Source organism: Papilio machaon, chromosome 15, assembly GCF_912999745.1.
Source record: "Papilio machaon chromosome 15, ilPapMach1.1, whole genome shotgun sequence".
In the NCBI taxonomy this organism is placed as follows: Eukaryota; Metazoa; Arthropoda; class Insecta; order Lepidoptera; family Papilionidae; genus Papilio; species Papilio machaon.
The window spans coordinates 6,567,468-6,583,337 of NC_060000.1; the positions used below are offsets into that span (position 1 = coordinate 6,567,468).

Below are 15,870 nucleotides of genomic sequence, written 5' to 3' on the forward strand. Positions count from 1 at the left end.
ATGTTTAAAATATTTAGAATATGTTTTTTTTTTTATATCTAAGACACTACGTCCTACTTTCTAATATTCACAGAATTATTGGGAAAGGCGAAATAGCGTGCGCATCCACTAAACTTTTAGAATTTTTAACGTCATTCTGAAACTTATTTTTACGATTTACTGCTCTACTAATTTAGATCACTCAGTTATTGAGTATTTTACAATTTTAATTTAAAAAAAATTGTTCGTGGAATGCTAGAACCACTAGATTTTAATCAGATCCAGATATTTCATTGGTGAAAGGAAACTAAGGCAAGAGTATTCTATATTATACTAATTAATAAATTACTTAGTAAATATGCTGCCTCTATGTAGAATATCTCAAAATATTATAATTCTATATGTTTATTATATATACGTAAACTGCTAAACAAGACTGAACCCGCACACTTTATTACCGAGAGCTGAACATCTTGATATGTTAATTAATAAAACTGATTATGTACTCTATTATATATTTAATTAGAGTCCATATTATGTAACATCTGTATATGGTAAATACATAAAGTATTAGAGATAAATTACTTTTTATTATTTTTAATTTTGCGATATTGAATATTCAACTTAATTGAACGGTAATAAGGTGCATTTTCGCGGAGCAATCTCGAGCTTGTGACAATTTGTTCGGTATCAGGTCGTGTTTGAGTATCACTGTTTATTATAACATTAGAAAAATATGGCATCATATAGTATATAATGTAGTACATAAAAGTATCCTAAAAACTAATTATTTTCCTTATTATTATGGCTATGTATCGGTTAAAATATTTAAGATCATCTCTAGACGTGATTTTGATGCCATATTTCTTCTGATGATAAGTAAAGCTTATTTTAAAATGGTTAATTTCTTCGGTAATTTTTTTAACACATCTTACCATCGATCTAAATGCATGTTAAACAGTTAGTTTAACTAGGAGTTTTAAAATCGCGTACATAACGACAGTGTGACAGCATTCGCACTGACTGACGTGATTCCATCTTGATAGTATATGCCTCTTGGGCAGGAAGACTTAACTACACGTAACGATCAAGGCAAATATTTTTTCCTAATTTTAAAAGTGAACACGTGTAAGTTATACGAATGAAATTATTTATCGCTAACACATACAGCAAATCAATACGCACATCTACGTACATCATAAGAGAATCCGTCACATTTAGGCAATATACTTATATCTAAAAATCGTCAATCAGAAATCAAACAATCCCATTGGTTGATTCATGTCACGTGACATTATATCAACCAATCGCGTAGCTTCCCTCGAATTAATCACATTCGAGGCTAATAAATGTGTGGTTGTATGTCTATAGCATACAAAAATGCCAACACAATAACTCACATGATCTACCCATTTAGAACTTTTATTTGTTCTTAAAGCCGATAACATTCCGGAAGACTAATATTTCGTCATTTCTACATAAATCGAAGATTAAGATTACATTATTGAAATGACGAATACAATAACACACGAATAAAAACTACGAACTTCAATATATCCTTCAGTCAACAAAATTAATATAATTAATATAAAAAAAACAATTCGATATTTTTTTTTTGAATCAATATAACACTAGAATTTACCAATTTTTTTACATAATCATAATTAATTAGAAAAAAAATGTAATAAATTAGTTTGAATTCAAACTAGATTACAACAAAAGAATAATATCGCCAATAAGGCGATATAATTAAAAAAAAAATAGTTTAACTGAAGGATGATATATAATTTCGTACATTTACTTACCGCTCGGCCTTACAATTGGGTAGATCAGGAGTATTGGTACATATTATGTGTTCTCTACAGGTCGTATGGTGCAATCACCCACAGTGGTGATGGGGGTGATTGTCACCGAGCTGGGGGTGGAAGTGGATACATTCACCTCCTGCTGTCCATTATCCATTTTATCCTCCTTCTCCTCATTATTGGGGGGTAGTTTGACAATCTGACAGTCACCTACTGTCATTATCTGCGTTTCCATGGCGACGGCGGGTACGTTCTCCTCCGGTTCCACTCTGGAGCTGTCCTCGTCATCTGATGAGGAGTCAGACACGTCAATGGTCCTGTCGTGCGATGTCTCCGTGTTGACGCTCTGGTCTGCATCAACATTCCTGTCAGGGTCCACACTTGTCACTCCGTAAGAGTATGCCAGAGGGTTGTACATCATCTCAGTGAGATAGGAGAAGTCTCCGAATGGTAGATTTGTAGCGTTGTAATTCTCATTTGGTCTCCCATCTGAAAAAAATTCATTCAAGTTTCATTTATAACTGAAATATTAAAAAAAATCGCATTCGATAAGTAACTTGTATAATAATTTATTTTATATTAGTTAGTTTATTTTCATGCTGATATATGAAATCCTTTTAAATTGAGCCAAAATAAAAGTGATTATTTCGACCAAATAATATTAAAATTGTAGTAATTCTAGTAACCAGAAAGTTCGATATTGTTATTGTTCAATTAATTTATCATTAAATTAACTAATTAAACAAGTTATTGGCTTAATTTAAAGTCTTTTGATAACATATAAATGTGATATGCTCGTTAGAGATGTTGCAAAGCAAGCATGTTAGTGTTATTAATGGAAGATCCCTTATACCTCTGAAACACGTTATTTTTTTTTTAAAAGAACCATCATCAACTAACCATACGTTCACCGTATATGTAAATCGAAAAACACATTGACATATACGGGATTCGAACCCAGGTACTGTAGACAAGTTAAGTGCTTAACTCCTGAACCAAAGTAACAATAGGATAATAAAGTTTCATATGCAATTTTTGACTTCTATTTTAAAGGTACATTTTTATTTGATTTTAATTAAATTATGAAGTTATTACTCTTACTATCGTTTTTTCATTTTTTTAAATGTTTTGAAACACAACAGTTATTTTTTTTTTGTTTTCAATCAACAATAGGTTTTTCATATATCTTACTAATATTATAAATGCGAATGTTTAGATGGATGGATGGATATTTGAAGGTATCTAAAGAACGGCTCAACGAATCTTAATGAAATTTGGTACAAATGTAGAACATAATCTGGAAGAATACACAGGCTACTTGTTATTTTTTTGAATCCGCGTAAACAGAGTCGCGGACGACAGCTAGTCAATTTATATAACTACATAAGAACATACTAACTACATAAGAATACCGATTAGTACCGACAATATACCCCATAATAAAATTTTGTATCTTAAATTTAGTCCTTCATGCTTTATCAATGTTGGGATACTAACAAAACTTGCTCATTTCTGCGGCTAGTCCGTACTGCATCGGTATTGCCATATCCATACCTAAGAAAAGACTCGCCGATTAGCATGGCTCAAATGCGATTACTGGCAACACTTATTAATTAACAAAAATCCAATAATTGTACAGTTTACAAATCTAATACAAAAAAAATATTTAGTATATGTTTTTTTTAATATCAAGACATACCAGTAAGCGCAAATTATCGTTTCTATTCAATATGTTTTATATTTTAAATTAATGAATACGTAATATAATTCAAATTATTTATATTAACAAAAATGTATTTCAAATCAAATAGACAAAACTAATTAAATATGCAATATTTAACTAAAACAAGAAACGGCTACAACACTCACGTACCGCACTTCGATGTCGGCACCGACTACTACTACTAGTCGGTGCCGATATCGGACAAATGTACGTGAGTGTTTTAGCTGTTTCCTATTTTAGTTAATGATAATGTCTCACGAAAATTTGACTAAAAAAATACTAATTACTGAAATAAAAAAAAATATTGCTGAATAAAAAATACTAATTTACCAAATTCGTAACACGAATATAACATTATCTATATTAATATTATAAAGAGTAAAGATTTAATTGTCTGTTTGTTTGCATTCTATAAGCTCCGAAACTACTTAACCAATTTAAAAAAATCATTGTTGGAAAGCTGGTCACATATTTTTTTTTATAATTATTAATTCCTCGCATACAAAGTCGCGGGCAAATACTAGTTTATATAAATAAAACATAACGAATAGAAATGACATTGCAAATAAAGGAAAAGCAATCCGCTATAAGGCAAAGTGATTTGCTGCACACAAACACACACACACACACACACACACACAACACGTGTATGTACAATAATTCAACAAACACATTAATCATCAACAAAAAACATTCATCTTGAGTCATTGCCTTTATTATTATAACATTTCCGCTACACTTCTCAAGCTATATGTAGGAAAACATATGTATGTAATTTTGATCTTTATTCCAATGTAATAAGGTTTAATTTATCTTGTATATTTGTTAATGTCAGCCGAATCGTTTCATTTGAGTTATGATTTAAGAGGGAATTTTCAGAGAATGTTTTTGCAACAAACGAAATACGAAACTAAGATTATCTTTGATATATTTTAACTAAATTATTTAATTTAATTTTAACACATTAATTTTATTATCTGAAATACATAGATTCATCTAAAGTCTGTTTTGATTAAATTACATAAGTAAATAAATACGGCCATTTTACAATATACAAAGAATATGTGGTAATATTTAGTATCTAAAAATAACTAGTGAGAAGTAAACAGAAGGTGCTATAACATGATAAGAGGTGATAGGTAGTTTACCTCCTTGCGGCAGGAGGTAGTTCTTGGGCGGCCTACCGCGCTTCTTCTTCAGCAGCAGCTGCTGGGGTGCCGCGAGCTGCGGCATCTGTTGAGGACTGGGACCTAGTACAGTGCCACCAGTCAGCACACAACCTTCCATATCTGGAATTATATGTAACGAAAAACATTACGTATAAAAAAAAATAAAAAATGAGACCCATCTGCAAGCACTTCCTTTCGATTAAAATAATTTTAAAAAAAATACAGTCGAATTGATAACCTCCTTCTTTTTGAAGTCGGCTAAATGCTATTTTTTTAACCAAATAGTTTTTTTTTTAATTTCGAAGTTTTGACAATCCTTATCTATCACTTGACTATTGAATGCTGGTACAAAAAATAAAATCAATTGAGTTTTGTCACGCCAAATTCGGGATCCAGATAAAGACAGGGTCATGTAAATTGAAAAGATTTAAGTCATCGCATCAAATAATTCTAGTTAAGTTCATTTTTAGATACAAAGTAAGAATATAAAATGTATAATTTTACTTGCGACTCACCGAGCGATGTCTTGGGGGGTCGTCCGCGTCGTTTCTTTATCTTGGGTGTGAGGGGCAGCGGGGTCTTGCGGGGTCTGCCGCGACCGCGACGCGGGGGCTCGAGGTCATCGCGCGGGGCGGAGTGTGGGGCAGAGTGTGGGGCGGAGTGCGGGGCAGTGTGGGGCGCGGAGTGCGCGTGGGGCGGCAGCATCACGTCCCCGCTGGGTGTGAACACCAGATGTCCGGACTCTCGGTGAGTGGTGCGCACCATGCCTGACATTACCTCGGAGTTGTTCTCGCGCTTTATGTTTGGTATCTCGTTGGTCATGTCTACTGTTGGGTCCTCCTGTGTTGTGTAGAATAGTATTATGTGGAAAGCCGTAAGAATATTACTAAAAAATATAATGTCTAAAAATTTTTAATTGTTTTTCCCCTAGAAATCTTAAAATTGATTTTTGCATTTCGTAATTTCTATTCGGGCATTGTCTGTCTCTATGTCTCACCCGCTCGCAGATCTTGGTGTGCACACGCAGCTTGTCGGAGCGGGCGAAGGATCGTCCGCAGCCGCCGCAGGTGAAGGGTCGCTCTCCCGTGTGCGTCAGTCGATGCCGCGACAGGTGAGACGAACGCTGGAACCTGAAAATACCAATGTGTCAATCTTTCTGCGGCTATTTCTTCATTCCCTGCCAGCCTAAAATTATTTTCTGGTACTAGGAACACAGGAACAAAACGTACTGTTCTAGGCACTCAGAGATGTTATTGAATATGTTACCTTAGGTCACAGATATCGCAGACGTGCGGCCGACCGTCCTGCGAGTCATTAGCAGCGGAGTCCGAAATGGACCCACTGGAATCCGTCTCCTCGTCATCCTCCATACCCATTTTACCCGCTTTCTCTGGAATTATAGTATAATTTATATATTCTTTGTCGTTACAGGTTTGACAGATTAGTTGTATCGTGTATCAATGACCCGCTTCACAAAGCGAATCGGACGTAAACATCCGTGAACCTTTAATTCAGTGAATTGTGTAAAATGACTTCAATTTTTGATCATAACAGTACTAAATTAGAATTAAATTTATTTTTTGGTAGATAGTAGAATGAATAACAATTACACATATAAGTTATTATACGTTAATAAAACAATCCCGTATTATTTATTCACTGAAGTACCTCATTGAAATACGTTTCCATTTAGCTGAATTAACTTGCGTACGCAAATATATAAAGTACATAACGTAGATATGTGATAGTACATAAGTAACATTTTAATGATAAAATGTACAGTAATCAATCATATGAAAATAAAAACATTTTACGAATTTCAATTTGACAAATTACATAGATAACGAATAGTTACATTTAAAAAATGTATAACACACGAGAAAAAAATCCACATGACCGGCTGCACAAGGACTTTTTTTTTTGTTGACGGGGAAATCTTCCTGGGGGAAAGACTGGGTTATGTGAGACTTGACTCACTAAAACCCCCTCGGTGGCCATAATCAAGTGCAAGTTCTGTTGACTGCGATGGATTTACTATGGTGTCTCAAAGTATATGAAAGTTTCAGTAATTACTAAAGTTACTAGTTAGTAACTGATCACTGCGGGTTCGATCTTATTGTTTAATGAATATATGTATTTTCAAATATCTTGGCGGCTCTTAACTTCGTGCGAGTAGGGGGATAAGGGGGGGAGGACACTGCGCAGCGCGCCGATGACCTGAAGCCGCCAAGACATTAAAAAAAAACTAATACCAAAGTGCATGTATGCATACATTTATGACTGTGGAAAAGGCTAGAGAGGTGTGCCAGGATCAAACGTAATCTCAGGCTACAATTTTAGGTAGGTTTTACTTTCAGGTTTAGTATTATACCTATAAAAAAGTTTTTTAGTATTACTGAGTAGAGTCTATGGGTGGTCGCTTCGCTATTTCGGCGAATTCAGGTGGCAGCTCGTTGGTTTGCCATCTTATGATATAAAAAAAAAAAAAAAATATTCTCACCATCGGAGTCATCATGTTCATTGTTGGTAGGTTTCTGCAGCACGGCAAGCTGCACCACTTTGATGCCGCCCTGCTTTGTCTCCAGCTCATTCCTCGTCTCTATACCAGCGCCTGAAAATTACAAAAAAAATATTGTAAGATTAAGTTTACAAAGCAAATGAAGAGGATGCAGGTAATAGACATAAATCTTTTTGCTGAAATATAGAGTTTGCATACTATTAGTTTTACCGGAACAAAAACATATTGATATAGTTGTGAGTGTTTAGTTCGTGAAAACTCACGGTTTTACTTGCAAGTAATGTACGGGATGAACTAATCCAGTAAATATTGACTGTTCGGTTAATCAGTAACTTAAATTATTTTTATAATTATGACGGGTTTACATTTTTTTTTTTGTAAATCGTATAGTTTTTTTATAAAAGATAAGTCAAATAAAACGTTTAACATAATGCATGGTTTTTCCCTCATACTAATTGTTATGCATTCAAAGATTTTAGCAGAACATAAAGTAATTTGTAAAAACCGTGTTCCTTATTTTTTTTTGTTTAACATGTATAAAGATTATGTAATTCTCACAAGAACCGCTTCCAATTTAGAGTAATTATATTTTTTAGTCGAACAATTCGTGTTAAAATATTAAATGGCGTAACGATTTACACGGACGTGAGTCGCGAAAAATTAACAATCATAATAAATGTAATGCGTTTCAATTAAAATGGTGTATAAACCCGCGGTATAATGTGACGTCATCATGATGAAAATACAGTCGAATGGATAAGTGAGAGTCCAAGGGTTCGTGATATTGGAACGAAGTTCCTTATCGCGCGTTGTGAAAGGGGGCTAGACGGAAAAAATTCTTACGAAAAGTTGTCACGACACTTTTTGCTATAGTAAGTATGTTAACGACGAATGAGCGCTACTTCACCATGGCAACGACGTGACAATATAATAACGAAAATTCATAGAAATAAAATGTACTTCTTGTGAAGACTTAAGTTTTTTATTCATAGAATAAACATTGGTTCCTTCACTAATTAATCGTAAGGAACTTCGTTCCATCCGGGTGTCCCTTGACACCTCTCAAGTTTTTTTTTCTTACTTAGAGACGTTTTTCTGTAACCCGAGATTCTCGCTTATAGAGGTCGTTCGTCGAGACTTATCCAGGATCGACTTTAATTGATAGGAACAGTAAAATTGTAATATTTAAAAAAAATATGTTTATTTTAATATTTTACTCATAAAAATATTTTAAAATATTTGTCAAGACTGATAATAGTACAAATTATAATTTGCTCCCATGCTACAGAACTCATACTCACACACTCTCCGACTTTATGCAACAGTTTAGGAAATAGCGACACGTACATTTGATATAATTATGCCGTAGCTTATTTATTATGTACAAGTACAAGTGTGTAATTTATGTATTATAAGGTGTAGTGGGCAAACAATTTTATACGGTAACACTTTATTATTGTACGCATGAATTGGCCACGTGCTTTCTAACATTTCAATAAATAGACATTTATTTTATATCAATGTTCTATTTTCAAATATAAAAATAAACTAACTTTTACACGCGACTTCGTCCGCTCGGAATAAAAATCGTTTTGATGTTACATTACTTACAATGTATTTAAAATATGCATTATTTTGTAATTTTTAACGATTTTACCTAAAGAACTATTTCGTAATCAACCATTTACTCGGCCATCTATTTATATAACAGTGGGTAAATATTCTCAATAATACGTAATGACTTTCGCTAACAGCATTTCCTTCATACACTTTGAATATCAAACATTTTACTACTACAAAATAATATTGCATTTAACGTGAAGTTTAAAATCAATTTATTGTTTATTTATCGAAACCATATAATAGAGAATATATTTAAATTGTATTCAATTTTATTTAATAAGCTTAAGATCGCTATAAATTACTTAACGTCTCTTTCCACTGAGGTTACACCTTCACTAATCCATTTCATCAGGCAAAATTTTCAGTTAAACTTTTCAGTTCAAACTATAAAGTTAAAATTGAAAGTAGCAAGCTTTACATATATATGCTATACATTGTACTTATACTTTATACATTTACTAGCTGTCGCCTGCGACTCCGTCCGCGCGGTTCGTAGATTTACCATAGCAGCGCCATCTATTGATTATTTACTCAACCCAGTCGAAAGGTATCGACATCTGTTGGAATCATTTGGAGTTAACAGATAATTGTGATTGTCAAATAATAACAGACAAATAATTAGCAATAAATTAAAATTGCGACTATAATTTGAGATTTAAACTATCCTATCTCTCAAGTTGGATCGAACTGCACATGGTGTGCGAATTTTATTATAATCGGTTAAGTGGTTTAGGAGTCCATTGAGGACAAACATTGTGACACGAGATTTATATATATTAAGATTATTTTAATTATCAAGGGGAAACATCGAACGAGTTAGACATCATTTCAAATAATCACAAATGTTATTATATATTAGAAAGTCGTGTTAGTTACACTATTTATAACTCAAGAACGGCTGAATCGATTTGACTGAAAATTGGTGGGCAGGTAGCTTAGAACCAGGAAACGGACATAGGATAATTTTAACCCGTTTTCTATTTTTTTATACCACGCGGACGGAGTCGCGGGTAAAAGCTAGTCTATATATATAAAAGAGAGTCGTGTTAGTTACACTATTTATAACTCAAGATCGGTTGAACTGATTTAGCTGAAAATTGATGGGGAGGTAGCTTAGAACTAGGAGACGGACATAGGAACTTTTTTATCTTGTGTGCATTTATTTTATACCGAGCGGACGGAGTCGCGGGTAAAAGCTAGTTAATCATAAAAGTTTGAGATATTACAAATTAATGGCATTATTATTGAGACAATATCTACACTCCTGGTTGTATCGTACCAGAATCTCGGTTAAACATATTGTTATCTCTGTTTTATCAAAGATAACGACAGGGATGACGATATGTTTTATACAGAGATTTTGGTCTCAGAAACCAACGGATAGAGTTTTAGACAAGTTAACCAATTTTAGACTAGCAAACTCTAGTTATGAGTATATAGAATTGTTTAGTCTACATCTAGTCTATGAAATGTACTAGCTTAAGCGACACATGAATTGAGAAAGTAGGATAAATAAAAAGCTACTAGTATTATAACAACAAAATGATCGAATTCAGAAATCATGATATTCGCATGACTCTCGGTGAAAAAAAAAATGTCCCATCGTTGGTAATTTTCCGGTACTTTGCCAAATAACATAATTTCGTCTACGGTTCATCATAACGGTGACGTGAAACGGTAGACAATTCCACTACATATTCGTGATTAATAAATTCTGTTGTCCGGTCAGTCATTGTCTACACTTTTGTTTTATTATAAAACAACAGCCGGAATGTGATATTAACAATGATGTGCGCAAAATTAAAATAAATAAACATCGTCCATAACGCTTTATTAAGAAGCATGTTTATTGAAGCGCTTTTGAGTATATTTGCTTATGTGTGAGTGGGAAGTGGGTGGGTTGACGTATTCACACTAACACATACAAGGTCTTACTATAAGTAATATTTGAAATTAAAAATAAAATAAATTCGTGTATTCGCGGTCTATGAATACGATTTTTTTTAAATAAAATAAAAAAAATATTTCCTCAGTAAAATTACAAAGCAAATTTTTTGGTTTTCCACAAACGTCAGATGACTAAACAAGATAAAAAAAATGTAATAAGAAAAATGATTAATGAATGATACATAACAGTGATAAGGAATACAAATTAAAAAATGAAAAAGAATGTGAGAAAATTATGTTCTAAATATTAAACATGTTGTCTTTTACTTTATAGCCGTTGGTTTCCATTGCCGAAATACTTGTCCAAAAATCACAAAATGTTGAACTAAAATTTTGTAATGGTTTCTTCCAATGGACTGATTATAATAAGGTAATAATTATTAGTTATCTATAGTGAAAATTTATACATAAAAAAGTAACTTTTTTGTTTTAGTAAAAACTTCATAGAAATGGGTTGATGATTCATGAGCATCAAGAACGAGTTAACGATTTTTACACATGAAACTTGGTTTAACATTGGTAATTATAACAATTACAGTGAAAGAAATTCTACTAAATTATTGTCGATCCGGTGTACCGCAGTCTATCAATTATTTTACATGCAATAACATTACAATGTAACCGCATGTCTTCACTGCGGAAACACATACAAAAAAACACAATGTTATCTCTTTTTCTCAAGGAAGATGAATGGGATGACGATATGTTTAGGACAGGTATAATGAGCAGTGAAAACCCACGGTAAATTATGATTCAACTAACGGTTACAAATGTTGACAATTGACGGCCGTGTACGTGGTTCGAGCTAAATGTATACTTTTTTCTCTTTCTAATACTTTTTTATTCATGTACGTGTTCTGCGATTTTTTTTTACTTAAAAATATACAGTTTACTTTAACTTCTGTACAAATTCAATGATTTATCAAACTTAATATTTTAACTTAGGGATTTTTTTTAGGAGAACACAATTGAAACTTTGCTTTTTAGGTCTTTAAATTTAGCAAGCTACGGCTTAAAGATTATTTATTATTTTAACTAAAAGGGAATCTAATTGGAATTGTTTAACTAAATAACAATAACATTTGGTACTCGTGACTATAAAGTTTTTGAATACTGCTATGTTCACTCCAACCCATTTCCTCTTACCAAGGGTTCAATGGTCGCCAACACTATTTTTTTTACTTTATATTTGACGAGCACTTAAGACATGCGACTTGAATACGTAAATATAATGTTTAGTGCACTTCAAAATATCATTTTAAACGTTTTACAGCAGTATAAAACACTAAAGTCGAAATTTACCTGTTTTTTTTTTCATTAAAACACCCGCATCGGAAATAAAAATCTGATCGTATAAAGCGTTTCATAATTTTACTTGGTTGTATCTCACGTGTGGTAAAAACTTTTTAAATTTCTTTACCAACACATGAACGCACACATACGCTTACTTTGATGTATGCACATAGAAACTTTTCAGTAATTTTAGATAAAGTTTTCCCAGGCTTAGTTGAAAAATTCCCTCGTTAAAATTTTCGTCATGCCAACTTTTTAAATTAAGCTTTAATACCATCGTGGGAGGTTATTTATTAAACAGTATACACAGTAACAATAAAAGTAAAAAAATATATATTTTTCATACAAAAATAAAAAAATAGAAACCAAAAGCTGAATATTATGACACTTAAAATTATATTACCAAAAAATGTAAATGGGATATAAAAAAAATTCCATTAACTTTATGAGGCACTTTATCAAAATAACAAAAAATGAACAAAGTAATTTATATATCAAAGCCGGCAACTTTACTGAGTCATAACAAATACACAGAAAATAGGACAATTGCTTTGCTTTTACATGAAATATCTTTAAAGATACACAAAAAAAAAAAAGGTTTTATGATTGACCAACGAGATACAAGAACAAAAGAATAATATTGGCTTTGGGCTTTTATACCTCTAAATAAAAGAGAACATAAAAGAAAATAATAATATTCCGTAACATTTTACGTTTCTGATATTATTTTATTACAGAGCACTTAAGAAGTACTGGATCCTTATTTATTTAGTTTAATTTACGATAAACTTACAAATTAGTGGTACCTTACTAGTTTTATCTTGGAATTTTTTTCTTAAAAATACAAAATATTTATTGAGAATTGGATGGAAATTTTTATTTTCATATTTTAAGGAGGGTTTCTAAAGCTTATTTATTGTATATTACTTCTATATTTCGTATTCCAATTAGGTACATTTAGTAATTACGAAGGAAAAAATAACGGTAATGACGTAAATTTTTGGTAGATTATTTTTTAAATAATAAATTATCTAACATGGATTTTTTTATGCTATAATTCCGACGAATACCAATCTAATCTCTTTTTTGTTTATATATTTTTTTGTTAAATTAAATGTGACGCAATACGGGTTTTTCGTATTCTGTTGACAGTGATGATTCTTTATGAACATGAGGCACAAATAAAATTATGACAAATATAAATTTTGGCAAAAAAAGGTAAATATCGCAGTTTTAATTTTGCAAAGTATTGTTTAATGTCTATATATATAAAAGAAAATTGTGTTAGTTACACTATTTTAAACTCAAGATCGGTCGAACTGATTTTGCTGAAAATTGATGGGGAGGTAGCTTACAACTAGGAGACGGACATAGGAACTTTTTTATCTTGTGTAAATTTTTTTTATTCCGCGCGGACGAAGTCGCGGGTAAAAGCTAATTTAAAATAAACGTTGTTACTTATTAAACTTTTTACTGTATAAATAACTATATTTTGAAAACAAAAATGGACGCTATCGTTAAGTTTTGAAGCAAAAAAAATATGTTGAAAAATATAGGTTTTGCTAAGCCGAAAATGATAATTGTTTAAAAAACCTTTGCGAACTCGTTTCCACAAATTTTTTGATGTTTTTTTGTTAACATAATATATAATTAGGTTATATTTTAAACAACAAAGCGATTTTATTATCCGGTTTTGAGAAACACAAAAAAACTAAACTCATCCGCCATTTTGAAAAATTCAAAACTATTAGCAGTCATTGCTGTTAACCGCCATTATGTTTTAAAATGGAACAATCGATTTTTGAATTCGACCTGTATTTTTTTATTTGTCTACCTGTGACCGCAACATAAAGGCATGAGGGAGTCGGTTTTTATTTTTAAATAATCAATATATCAATATTATAAAAACAAGATTTTTTTTCTGTTACTTTACTTTTGAATTTCATTAATATATTAATTGAAAGGAAAAACCCGATATTTGTCATTGAAATTATAATCCGAAGAATTGATAAATAATATTAAATCACTTTATAAGAACGGGTACATTGTAAAGTTGTAATTGACAGTCATTCGAGAATATTAATAGTTTTTTAAATATTTAAAAAGAATGATGAGGCAAATATTAATAAATTAAAATACCTACCTATAACATTACTTATCCCTACTATTATTATAAGTACACGAATGTTTAAATGTATTGATGGATGTTTGTTCGAAAGTATCTTCAGAATGTCGATGAAATTTAGTATAAATGTAGAGCACAGTCTGGAAGAACACATAGGCTACTTATGATCCCAGAAATGTTTACAGTTCTTGTGGGATACGTTTGATTCACATATTTACTCGATAACTTCGCAACAGTTCAACTCATTTTAATAAAATTTGGCACAGATATAGAACATAGTTTCAAGTAACAAATTAAATACATTTCACCTTTTTTTAAATTCTGTGCAAACACATTGGCCGGGCGAAAGCTAAATAAAATAGACAAACCTATGTTTTAGATGAGGTTTTTATTTTTAACGTATTTTGGATCGCTTTTTACAAAGAAAAATCTTCTTTTCTCCCAAGAATAGAAAAAAAATCCACAGATGTTTCGTTATTAGAAACTTACGGTAGAAGCGGTATCCTACAAAGAAATCAGGTACTAATTGTCATAATAATTTAAAAACAATTCTACGAACTCAAAACCATTTCTGAATATCTGCAATATACATAAAAATATTAAGAAAATAAAATTATAACAAAGGAAAAAAAGAGAGCAATAGTAATAAAATGAGTTATTGTGTTTTGTTAATACAAAAAACCCTTCTGGAACTTGTTTCGGAGCGGCTTTCATGTCGATTTACTTTTATTCTCCAGCTTCACATAAAACCCGGCAGAAATAGCTCCGCGCCCGATTTTATATCGTATTGTTAGACCCGTTTGAACTTTCTTCGTATTCAACTATAAATATGACTAATAAAGATTGAGTAGCCAAAGATATTTTCTATATTATAGAGAAATTCTGGGAATAACATTTTTATTTGACGCTACAAAACTGCAATACGTATTTACAATGTATTTTGCCATAAGATAGTAACAAAACGCATTGTTTTCTAAGTTTTTTATTGGGACATGAAAGAGACAGAGGTATATGTGTTATCAACTTTAAAGCTGTGGAAATAATTTAGTGCTTTATATACCTGAAGGCTTATGTACAGCTCCTAAACTGATTCTTTTAATACATAGTATATTTACGTCAAGTAGTATAAAAACTTTCTGCACAGACTAAATTTGAGGGCTGTGTTTCGTCATTAGGCTCCGGCGGGGGCATTGTATTCAAAATTTTGCGTACCGTTTTTAGCCGACTTCAAAAAGAAGGAGGTTATCAATTCGACTGTATTTTTTTTTTTTTTTATGTGTGTTACCGCGAAACTCGGCCCCTGGTGGTCCGATTTTGATAAAAATTATTTTAATCGAAAGGAAGTGCTTGCAGGTGGGTCCCATTTTTTTGTTTTTTTTTTTAAATAACTAGAAGACTAGTAGATTTTGAATATAGCTTCAAAATTTGTTGCGGAAATTAGGGACATTTTTGCTTTCAGCGCTTACGTAGGCTAAACTATAGGACCTACATAAAAATGATGTATGGCGAATTGTAGCTCTTTAAATGTGCTAAATAAAAGTCCGCGATAGCATATATCTATCTTTTATAGTTTTCTCACAATAACCATTTTTTTCTTTAGAAACATTAATTAAATTCATGCCCTATTTCCGACGCTATTATTCAAGTTCAGTATTAACCCTTATGTAAATAAATATGTTCATTATCAA

At 31.8% G+C, this 15,870-nt stretch overlaps 1 protein-coding gene across 2 annotated transcripts in view; it reads right to left on the bottom strand.

Annotated features, from left to right (window-relative positions):
- Window positions 1-1,751: 1,751 nt before the first annotated feature.
- LOC106711300 (broad-complex core protein) overlaps window positions 1,752-15,870 on the bottom strand; it is a 29,852-nt gene continuing 15,733 nt past the window's right edge. The window contains exons 6-12 of one of the 2 annotated variants that reach the window (XM_045681188.1): window positions 7,177-7,287; window positions 5,943-6,066; window positions 5,674-5,806; window positions 5,192-5,516; window positions 4,656-4,796; window positions 3,282-3,338; window positions 1,752-2,273 (exon numbers count right to left, since the gene is read on the bottom strand). In XM_045681188.1, the coding sequence (XP_045537144.1) occupies window positions 1,828-2,273; window positions 3,282-3,338; window positions 4,656-4,796; window positions 5,192-5,516; window positions 5,674-5,806; window positions 5,943-6,066; window positions 7,177-7,287 (1,337 nt within the window). In that variant the 3' untranslated portion in view covers window positions 1,752-1,827. The remainder of the gene's footprint in view (window positions 2,274-3,281; window positions 3,339-4,655; window positions 4,797-5,191; window positions 5,517-5,673; window positions 5,807-5,942; window positions 6,067-7,176; window positions 7,288-15,870) is intronic. The other variant, XM_045681189.1, reaches the window with a different exon arrangement.